Source organism: Syngnathus typhle, linkage group LG16 (genome assembly GCF_033458585.1).
Source record: "Syngnathus typhle isolate RoL2023-S1 ecotype Sweden linkage group LG16, RoL_Styp_1.0, whole genome shotgun sequence".
In the NCBI taxonomy this organism is placed as follows: domain Eukaryota; kingdom Metazoa; phylum Chordata; class Actinopteri; order Syngnathiformes; family Syngnathidae; genus Syngnathus; species Syngnathus typhle.
In genome coordinates this window covers 8,237,699-8,247,865 of record NC_083753.1, presented here as the reverse complement: position 1 = coordinate 8,247,865, position 10,167 = coordinate 8,237,699, and the positions used below count along the sequence as shown (strand labels likewise).

General features: G+C 48.0%; 2 protein-coding genes and 2 long non-coding RNA genes across 7 annotated transcripts in view; 3 read left to right on the top strand and 1 right to left on the bottom strand.

The window, feature by feature from the left end:
* Positions 1 to 658, bottom strand: part of LOC133169283 (uncharacterized) — a 1,629-nt gene extending 971 nt beyond the window's left edge. Inside the window, exons 1-2 of one of the 2 annotated variants that reach the window (XR_009718394.1) lie at positions 338 to 658; positions 1 to 260 (exon numbers count right to left, since the gene is read on the bottom strand). The exon at positions 1 to 260 is cut by the window's left edge and continues 971 nt beyond it. This is a non-coding gene — a long non-coding RNA (uncharacterized LOC133169283). The remainder of the gene's footprint in view (positions 261 to 337) is intronic. The other variant, XR_009718393.1, reaches the window with a different exon arrangement.
* Positions 659 to 686: 28 nt separating this feature from the next.
* LOC133169282 (uncharacterized) lies at positions 687 to 2,178 on the top strand. Of its 3 annotated transcripts, none has more exons than XR_009718392.1 (3): positions 687 to 838; positions 1,200 to 1,303; positions 1,729 to 2,178. It is a non-coding gene; the product is annotated as an uncharacterized LOC133169282 (long non-coding RNA). The 3 variants fall into 3 exon arrangements; XR_009718391.1 differs by having other exon boundaries at positions 689 to 842; XR_009718390.1 differs by lacking the exon at positions 687 to 838 and having other exon boundaries at positions 1,156 to 1,303.
* A 1,718-nt stretch (positions 2,179 to 3,896) lies between these two features.
* Positions 3,897 to 5,955, top strand: LOC133169434 (actin, alpha cardiac muscle 1). The gene is made up of 7 exons (XM_061301647.1): positions 3,897 to 4,052; positions 4,125 to 4,263; positions 4,375 to 4,699; positions 4,775 to 4,936; positions 5,009 to 5,200; positions 5,439 to 5,620; positions 5,700 to 5,955. Exons 2-7 carry the CDS (start codon positions 4,135 to 4,137, stop codon positions 5,841 to 5,843), a joined length of 1,134 nt encoding a protein of 377 aa, XP_061157631.1. The 5' UTR covers positions 3,897 to 4,052; positions 4,125 to 4,134; the 3' UTR covers positions 5,844 to 5,955.
* Positions 5,956 to 6,678: 723 nt separating this feature from the next.
* Positions 6,679 to 9,594, top strand: LOC133169759 (gap junction delta-2 protein-like). Its single transcript, XM_061302236.1, has 2 exons — positions 6,679 to 7,225; positions 7,538 to 9,594. The coding sequence occupies exons 1-2, from the start codon at positions 7,155 to 7,157 to the stop codon at positions 8,442 to 8,444; spliced, it is 978 nt and encodes a 325-aa protein (XP_061158220.1). The 5' UTR covers positions 6,679 to 7,154; the 3' UTR covers positions 8,445 to 9,594.
* The last annotated feature ends 573 nt before the right edge of the window (positions 9,595 to 10,167 follow it).

Sequence of the window (10,167 nt, the reverse complement as noted above, 5' to 3'; positions counted from 1 at the left end):
ATCCCTTCATGCGATAAAGTTAGCCGCTAGCTTGGAGAAAACGTGCATAAAAGAAGTGGTGTTTCAGTGAGTGGTTCCCTTGGTAGTTCACACCAGGAGGAAGACGCAACATCTCCACTGACTGATCCGTTGATGCACGCAAGGAAGGCAGATCATCCATTGACTCGTTTGCGAACGGGAAAGTCAGGATTCCGTCCCTCACTGCTCCGTTCTCGCGATGAACTGGAAATGCAAATCGAGCGCGGCACCGCTGCTGCTCACTGATCACACAGGACACAGGGATGGGTTAAATGCAGAGGAGAAATTTCACCACACCCAGATGTGAACTTTTTAACACTCACTCGTTCACTCACAGATCCGTTCGTTGGTGCACGGGAAATGCAATTCACGACACGTTCGTAAACGGGAAAAGACGTCATTTCTTCTTCGTTTTGTTTTACGGCGAGGTTACACCAGCTTCATTGCGCATTACCGACATCTACTGGTTAAAGTCATATGGACGGAAAAAAGAACGAATCACTTTGGCAAATGATTCGTTCACTCTCCTTCACATACATAGGACCCACCCCAAAAGCCCATCACCCCGCCCGATCGTCTGGTTGAACATGTCTGGCCCCCAAGGGTCTGTGACACTTGCTGTGACCGGAGAGTGTTGGCTCGCCCCCCCCTGGAGGAGACAGCTCTTTTGGGCACACACACGCGGCCCCTGTTTAAGCGCTCGCTAAAGCTCTCCCGCACGCCGATGCAGATGACAAGGCCGAGCTGTCATGGTAAACAATTCAAGCCTTCGTGTCGACACTGTCACTGTCCTGACAAAAGCACCCAGAGTCGACGCCATGTATGTAAGGCTTTTTTTTCTTTTTCTTTACAAAAAAGAAAAACGACCATGTATGGTAACGTAAGAAGATGACCATGTATATATAGTAAGGCGCTTTTTTTTCCAATAACGACCATCTATAAACGTAAAAATGTACAGATTAGAAGGGACAGATTTAATTTACTTAAGTTTAAAACGGCTTCTACTGAAACGTCCACTGAAAGGCTTTTCAGCTACAAGTTCTGCTTTTCTTTTTTTTCCTTCCGTAGGAGGAGGGAAAAAAAAAAAAGGTCAACCCCATGACTGCAATCCTAATGTGTAGTCACATGAACACGACAAGCATTGTGTAACATCCTCCTCACGAGAACTTGTGTCTTGGCAGCATTAAGAAACCATCTCGACATCGCGCTCAATTACTTCATTTGAATCGGCGGGACGTGAATTAGGAGAAAGACCAATCTGCTGCTGCTGCTGCTTCGGCTGAAGGTGAACATGTCTTATCTTATCCCCCGACAGGTATTAACTGCTACTTTTTTGGGCAAAGCGCTCGCCTTGTGACGCTTGCGGTGTGGCGTGGAATGAATGGCTGCTGCAATTGTTGAGGGTTAAGGTTCCTCCAAGCAGTAGTGAATAAATGAGATGAACGAACTAAATGGCTCTCGCAATATGACATTTTCAGCATTAAAGCCTGAGGGCAGTTAGTTTTGACCACGTTTTTCACAGCGGTATCTCGCATACAAAATGACAACAACACTGCGGTTGCACGGAGAATCAGTCTGGGAGAGCAAGCTCGCTCATCAGCTACTCGACCACCGTTAAAGGGCAATTAAAGCCAAAATATTTGTCAAGCATTGTCAGTCCTGTTGTAGTGGTTCACTTTGAAACGATGCATTTGCATACATTTGCTCCAGAGCAGGATGGCAAACGCCGGTTCGTGCTTGTGGTGCCTGGTGTGGCTGCTGCTGCTGCTTTTCTTCGGCTGGCCCATCGGCATCACCCTCGGGGGTCTCTACGGCCTCATCAGCCCCCTCACCACCTGCCTGGGCCTGGATCGACTGTCGGACTTGCTGCTGGAAGGCGCCAACCTGGGCCGTACTTGCGCACAAAACATGAAGCACTGTAAGCCGCTGTGTTGATTGTTTTTTGACAGCAACGTGACGGCCCTGTCGAAAGAAGGTCAACACGACGGTGGGCGTTAACACGAAAAGTGAGCATGAGTTTGTTATTGGCCAGGCTGAAGGGGGGCTTCACATTACTGAATTGACGATGACGCTGCACAGAGGAGATAAGAATTGAACAATGGCCACACTCTGACTTGCGAATGCAAACTTCTAATGCGATTAAAACTGCTTTGAACTCCTCCTTGCGTTTGCTGACTGAATGTTTCTTTGTAACGTTTGTTCACACAACTGTGACAAGTCAGATACTCTGTGTTTTTCAATTTTATTTGATGCGTTTTTCGTTGTACAGTATATATACTGTTTTGTTTTTTCTTGTCCAAAAAAACGACCATATAGTAAGGCTTTATTTTTCCAAAAAACAACTATGTATAGTAAGACTTTTTTTTTCTTCTTCAAAAAAACTACCATGTATAGTATAGTAAGGCTTTAAAAAATGTTTTTAAAAAAGACCATGTATAGTCAGTCTTTAACAAAAAAAAAAAAAAAGAGCCATGCATAGTAAGGCTGTTTTGAAAATGACCATGTAAGTAAGTAAGGCTTAAAATAAAAAAACGACTATGTATATTAAGGCTTTTATTATTATTATTATTTAGAAAAGGCCATGTAAAGTAAGGCTTTACAAAAACAACAATCTATAGAATATACCTTCCATTCATTACATAAGAGCCCACCAAAGCAGAGAGGTCAATGCTAGGGGTCTGCTGACAACCACATATGATTCACAGCTCACCATGTGCTCATTAGATCCCGTCCTCCTCCTCCTCCACGTCGCGGCCAAGGGAGCTCCTCGCCAGTGGCCCTTTTTCCGCAACGTCGCCGCCCTTTTGGAGCCCGCCGAATGGCAATGTCACCCCGCCTGCCCGGGCGGCAAATAAAAGCAAAATATGGCACATGTCACAACAAGACGTGCCCCTTGGGCTCGCTGTGCTGACGTCGCAAAGAATGGACGATGTCAGCATCTGCAAACTAGCAACAGTAGCTCTACTGTCAGTGTCAGCCAAGAAGAGAAGAAACGGGGCAACTTCATCCTGATTTGTTTCTAAATACAATGAAGCGCTTTTACTGGAATGTGCCATGAGCTTTAAACACACGTACATTCCTTCTTCCTTCCACAGAATCCATCTGCGTAAGGATCGCTCATCCGTGCCATCCAATTAGGATGATGCAACACATATTTCCCACGAGAATACGTTACATTTTTGTCAATACCCTTCCCAGAAGCTCATTATACTTTGAAAAGTATGGATTTCTATGCTCATCGTGATCTACGGCCAGTTACAGGGGAAAAACTGTGATCATAATAAATCTCCTGCGATAGCTGTTATATTTATTGAATTAAAATGATCTCATTACATTTACTTTTATTATTGCTTTCATTTTTTATTCAACTATCTGACAAAAATGGTTGCACATGCACCACCGCTGCAACTCATCGGACCAGGTCTGCTTTCTTTCCATACGCAAAGGAACGTAAGCATTGACGGGGTTTTTTTTGTTTTAGGTGGGGGGGAGGGGGCGTGGTGTCTTTGTGCCCCCTCGTGAGGCCTTGAAAGGGGTAACAGCTGCAGACGCCAGCTGTTTGACAAGTGCCCCACACTCGCGATGGCGCTATAGTAGTGCTACCGTGCGTCCAGACATTCAAACCTGATCCTCGCAGGTTCCCTCACCCCAGTTCAAACAACAAAGAAGCTGTAAATACATTTTACACAGAAACGTAAGCACGCTCAACTTCTGCCTTCCTGACATGACACAATGAAGGCCAAGGATGAGACCAAAATGTCCACATGACAGAGTCTGAGTCAAGATCTAAAGAAGACGCATGGCTCCGTCCATCTGTCCTCACTACGAGCGCCGCGTTGCCCATACATGGCACAGACGGGCTTCCCTGTCCCCCGTCACGCCATTCATGGAGTGCAGTTGTCAATGTCGCAACAGGCTACCATACTTGGAGAAAGCACAGCCCCTCCCTCACGGGATATAAAACAGGCTGACCTGGCTCTCGGACACCCTCCCCCCGGTTGCCGCTCTAGCGAGGTTCTGAAGTGCTGATCCTGGTAAGTAGGGGAACCCCTCGGAAGTGTGGATTAATGCCAAGAAGGTGGACTCACCTCTATCCTTTATTTCAGAGGTGACACCATGTGCGACGACGACGAGACCACCGCCCTCGTGTGCGACAACGGCTCCGGTCTGGTGAAGGCCGGGTTCGCCGGGGATGACGCGCCTCGCGCCGTCTTCCCGTCCATTGTCGGCCGCCCTCGGCACCAGGTGAAGGATCTCTATTTCGTGCTAGCTATTCTGAAATACAAAGCTTCATGAACACTTTGGGATAATTTTGTACCCCCATAACTAAGCCCCACCTCCTCTGTCCTCTCTCAGGGCGTCATGGTGGGCATGGGTCAGAAGGACTCGTACGTGGGCGACGAAGCCCAGAGCAAGAGGGGCATTCTGACCCTCAAGTACCCCATCGAGCACGGCATCATCACTAACTGGGACGACATGGAGAAGATCTGGCACCACACCTTCTACAACGAGCTGAGGGTGGCCCCCGAGGAGCACCCCACCCTGCTGACCGAGGCGCCCCTCAACCCAAAGGCCAACCGTGAGAAGATGACCCAGATCATGTTCGAGACCTTCAACGTGCCTGCCATGTACGTGGCCATCCAGGCCGTGCTGTCGCTGTACGCCTCCGGTCGTACCACCGGTGCGTTGCTCTTTCCAGATATTTTTTTTTCTGGATTTTTGGATTTGAATGATCCAATCGGGATTTGATTGTCAGGTATTGTGCTGGACTCTGGCGATGGTGTGACACACAACGTGCCCATCTATGAGGGTTACGCCCTCCCGCACGCCATCATGCGTCTGGACTTGGCCGGACGCGACCTCACCGATTACCTCATGAAGATCCTGACCGAGCGCGGCTACTCCTTTGTCACGACAGGTACGCCTCGACCCGATGGGAAAGGTTCTTCTTCCCTTCCGCTCGACTAAGTGTAACATCTCGCCACTGCAGCCGAGCGTGAGATCGTGCGTGACATCAAGGAGAAGCTGTGCTACGTGGCCTTGGACTTTGAGAACGAAATGGCCACAGCCGCCTCCTCTTCGTCCCTGGAGAAGAGCTACGAGCTGCCCGACGGTCAGGTCATCACCATCGGCAACGAGCGCTTCCGCTGCCCGGAGACCCTTTTCCAACCCTCTTTCATCGGTGCGTAGAAAGCTACGTTTGGGAATTCGCAATGTCCCGAGACGTTGACATTTGAGACGGTTTTGAAGTCGCAATTTATCCTCTCTATGTCTTAAAGTATATTATGAACATTTGCTGCTCTGTCAGCTGTTGGGGGGAAGCCGTCTGCCGTAGCGCCTGTTAGGGCAACTGACAGCGGTGTCGGTTTCTCGAAGCTTAAATCTAATCCCGCCCCCTCTCCCCCTCCCCTCCTCCACAGGCATGGAATCGGCCGGCATTCACGAAACAACCTACAACAGCATCATGAAGTGCGACATCGACATCAGGAAGGACCTGTACGCCAACAACGTCCTGTCGGGCGGCACCACCATGTACCCCGGCATTGCCGACCGCATGCAGAAGGAGATCACGGCTCTGGCCCCCAGTACCATGAAGATCAAGGTAGCTAGCACACACAGATCACTAGCGGGTTTTTTGTAAGGATACCGAATTACCGTAATACTTTTTTGCTTGCGTTTAGATCATTGCCCCCCCTGAGAGAAAATACTCCGTGTGGATTGGAGGCTCCATCCTGGCCTCACTGTCCACCTTCCAGCAGATGTGGATCAGCAAGCAGGAGTACGATGAGGCCGGACCCTCCATCGTCCACAGGAAGTGCTTCTAAACCAGCAAACCCCCCCTCCTCCCGATTCTTTTACGAGCCTTCAACCATTTGTTTACAATTTCTACATGTATAGCTTTCTAAATAAAGAAGAACCCAGGACGTGCGACGCGCACCTCTTTGTCTTCTTTATGGCTCGCTTGAGTAGCTGAAGTAGGACAAATGAGGCTAGCTAATGCAAGGTGAGCCACTCTTAAATTAAATCGGGATAATAAAAAAAAAAAAAACACAGAGTGGCCTTTGTTCACGTGATTGGCGAATAACGGTTATTAAAGTTTTGAATTAGAAAAGATTAGAGCGAGCGGAGAGGATAAGCCACGGCGCCATGTTTCATTGAGGGAAAACACTGGTGGTCACGTGACTTCCCTAATCTCTTTTGGCACATTGATGGACAAACCTTACACCACCCGACTATGATGATAATGATGATAAAAGGTTTCATATTATTACTGGCAAGTCAATGTTCAGTATTGGGATAGTTTAATTGCACTATAATTTGTCTAATTAGTTAATATATATAATATTATACATATATAATTCTTATAATTAATTTGCAGATCCGCCGGCGTACAAAATCAAAAACATCGGTTCTAATCTGCCCCCACGTAGAGAAATGCCATACTTCATATTTTGACCCATTTTCATTAAAAATATATTTATAAAAATAAATTATGAATAATAATAATAAATAATTACTAGATTTTTCTACTATTGTGTAAAATGAAATTGTTTTTCACTGAATGATATGGAAAGAAAATGGCATAATTGGCCCTCATGCAGCACACTTAACTGTGCCTGCCTGGTGCATAAATTGCATTCTATGTTCAAGTGAAGTGAATTACTCCAAACCAGAAGCCCCACGCTTGCGCAAGGAGGAGGAGGAGCAGGAGCAGGGAGGAAGAGGAGGTGGTGGGGGCAGTACTTAAAGGCGGATTAACGCTGGCAAAGACATTCAACGCGAGCTCCCCTCGGCGCGCACACCCGACGTGAGGACCGTGCACGTCGGAGGGCTTGCAAGTCAACCCCCCCCCCCTTACTTCCCCCCAACTTGCTGCCTTCACCACCACCACATGACGGGGGGCAACGTGGCGGCGGCGGTGAGGCGGTGGGAGCGCGCGGCACACGCAGCGGGACGCACAGGCAGACAAAGAGACGCGCGGCGCGGCGGGATGCGCTCTGACGCCAGGCTTGGACTCTTTTTTGGGGGGAAGTAAAACACTCCAAAAAAGATCTTTTTTTATTTTTTGGGGAGGGGGGGAAGCCTGCTGGACCACCACCACTTGTGCCCTCTTCTGCTCCTCCGGATGCTCAGAAATGGGGGAATGGACTATACTAGAGAGGCTCCTGGAGGCTGCTGTCCAGCAGCACTCTACTATGATAGGAAGGTAAGGCGAGAAGAAGGACCGGAGAGACCGCAGCAGCCTCCAGGATCGTCTTTAGCATGGCCCATAGTCCCCCAGCTTCTGTCTTGTGAACCACCCCTCCCACAGGACCCTGTCTGTGCGCCCCGTGGTCGTCGTCGTGTGTTTTGTGTTGTGGTTTGCACTATAGATGTTGAATTAGGGTTAGACGGTAAGACAGAAAAGTGTTTCAGCACTGGACAGCTCCCGTGCGCAAAAGGCACTCGACGTGCGCCGTTCTCCTCTCTAAAATGAGTTCACTTGTTTTCACTTGTTTTTTCCTCCTTATTGAAAAAGGATCCTGCTGACGGTGGTGGTGATCTTCCGCATCCTGATCGTGGCCATCGTCGGGGAGACGGTGTACGATGACGAGCAGACCATGTTCGTGTGCAACACGCTGCAGCCGGGCTGCAACCAGGCGTGCTACGACAAGGCGTTCCCTATCTCGCACATCCGCTACTGGGTCTTCCAGATCATCATGGTGTGCACGCCCAGCCTGTGCTTCATCACCTACTCGGTGCACCAGTCGGCCAAGCAGAAAGAGAGGCGCTACTCCACCGTCTACCTGACGCTGGACAAAGAGCCGGACTCGCTGCTGAAGCGCAGCATGCTCGGCGGTGGCGGCGGAGGAGGGGGGGGCGGCATCGGCGGGGGCGACGACTCGGCCAAGAAGATCAAGAACACGGTGGTCAACGGCGTGGTGCTGCAAAACACCGACAACTCCACCAAGGAGTCCGAGCCCGACTGTCTGGAGGTGAAGGAGATGCCCAACTCGGCGGCCGCCAGAACTATAAAGTCCAAAATGAGGCGGCAGGAGGGCATCTCGCGCTTCTACATCATCCAGGTGGTGTTCCGCAACGCGCTGGAGATCGGCTTCCTGGTGGGCCAGTACTTCCTGTACGGCTTCAACGTGCCCTCCGTTTACGAGTGCGACCGCTACCCGTGCATCAAGGACGTCGAGTGCTACGTGTCGCGGCCCACCGAGAAGACCGTCTTCCTGGTCTTCATGTTCGCCGTCAGCGGCTTCTGCGTGGTGCTCAACCTGGCCGAGCTCAACCACTTGGGCTGGCGAAAGATCAAGACGGCCGTGCGCGGCGTGCAGGCCCGCCGGAAGTCCATCTACGAAATCCGGAACAAGGACCTGCCGCGGATGAGCGTGCCCAATTTCGGGCGCACGCAGTCCAGCGACTCGGCTTACGTCTAAAGAGGACAGCAAACACACACACACAGCCCCCCTCCCTTGCTCCAGCCATCCTCCTTGCGCGTTTGGAACTTCTGACTATTACGCACGCCTGAATACGTGTCACGACTTTTCACCAGTGGGCAAGTTTGCTTTTCCCTTTTCTTTCCATAAATTCCATGCTTGGATTACTAACGCCTGTGCCGGCTTGCTAAATTATGCTTATGATTGCACAGAGGCATCGTTTTGAGTTTGTACCATGCAACCATGTGTCTACTACACACACACACAGTGGACAATTCATTAGGTACACCTGTGGTCATGGGAATACATTTTTAAAGGAACATACTTTTGAGTGGTGGTGATGGCAACCAAAGCCACACTATGGTCATTAAATTGCTTTGGGTGTGTCCTCTTGAAAATGCACTGAAAAGAGGAAAACACCGAAAAGCTTAATCCAAAAATGTTTCTTTTTTTTTTCCCCACTTCATCTCTATCTATAGTTAAACGGCACTAGTAAAAAGGACACTAATAGATCCATATCCATATATAAACATATTTTTTCTTGCCTGTGTCACACCACTTGACCTTAAACATAAGAGCCGCTCCATTGCTTACTTCTATCAACCGTTGCTGCAAACGCAAACGTCTGTGACTTCACCTTCATGTCTTTTTTTTGTAGTGTAGGACACACACCAAAGCGCCCACAGATTTTTATGATTCTCTTTTTTTCCCGCTTTTTTGTGTAATCAAGTGCCATACTTGTATATAGACATGACATAAATGTATACATATATAATATATAAATATATATATAAAATATAAATGTATATATAGATATATAAAATATAAAAATATTCACCATCAATGAGAAGCTTATTTCCCCTGCTTGGACGCTAATGGCCATTTTTTTAAAATGCATTTATTGTGATTTCAATGAATAAAAAAGTGCATATGGACAGCTTTCTTCCAACTATGGGAAAATGAAGATTTTTTTTTCTAAATGCCGCCTCCCATACACAGCTCCAAATAAGAAAAATAGCACAAATTGACATTTTTTTTTAATTAAAAAAAAAAAAAAATGCTCTGGTGCTACAGTTTTGCTTTGATTTTCAAAGAATGGTTTGAAAATGTATCCAAAGACATCCGAATAAGGAATGACGAGCAAATAAAAAGTGGGATTCATGGACACTACCAGTGTGTGAAGCGCAGGGTTTTTTTTCTTTGTGCGACGGCTGGCTTACTGTATGCATTTGTGTGTGCGTGTGTCGTTGGCGCAGTAGCCACGCCCACTCCACTGCGGGACACACCTTTTACACGGGTGCTGCTGCATCACTGATGCGCAAGTCCATATTATATGCAGCGGACACAAAATTAGGTACGCCTGAGCCCTCGAATGTGATTTAAGATGTGCCTTTAAAATCATGAGGTCACTTTTGACTGACACTATGGGGGGAATTTTTCATTTGATAAATACTGCATCATACTTTTGGGTGCTCTACTTCTCCAAATAGTAACGGAGTGCACGCAAGAAATATATTTCCACATGTAGCCATTATTTCCCCACAAGGGTGGCAACTGTAATTACCTCAGCTCAGAGATGCAATTTTGTACACACGGATATTAAAAAGTTAACGGCTGAACCCCATTTGAACTCTGTTGCTAACCAAAACAGCAGCAAGGACAGTTAAGTAGTATCTCATATTAGTCAAACAGCGAATTACCGATCTTACATTAGGTGGAGGCG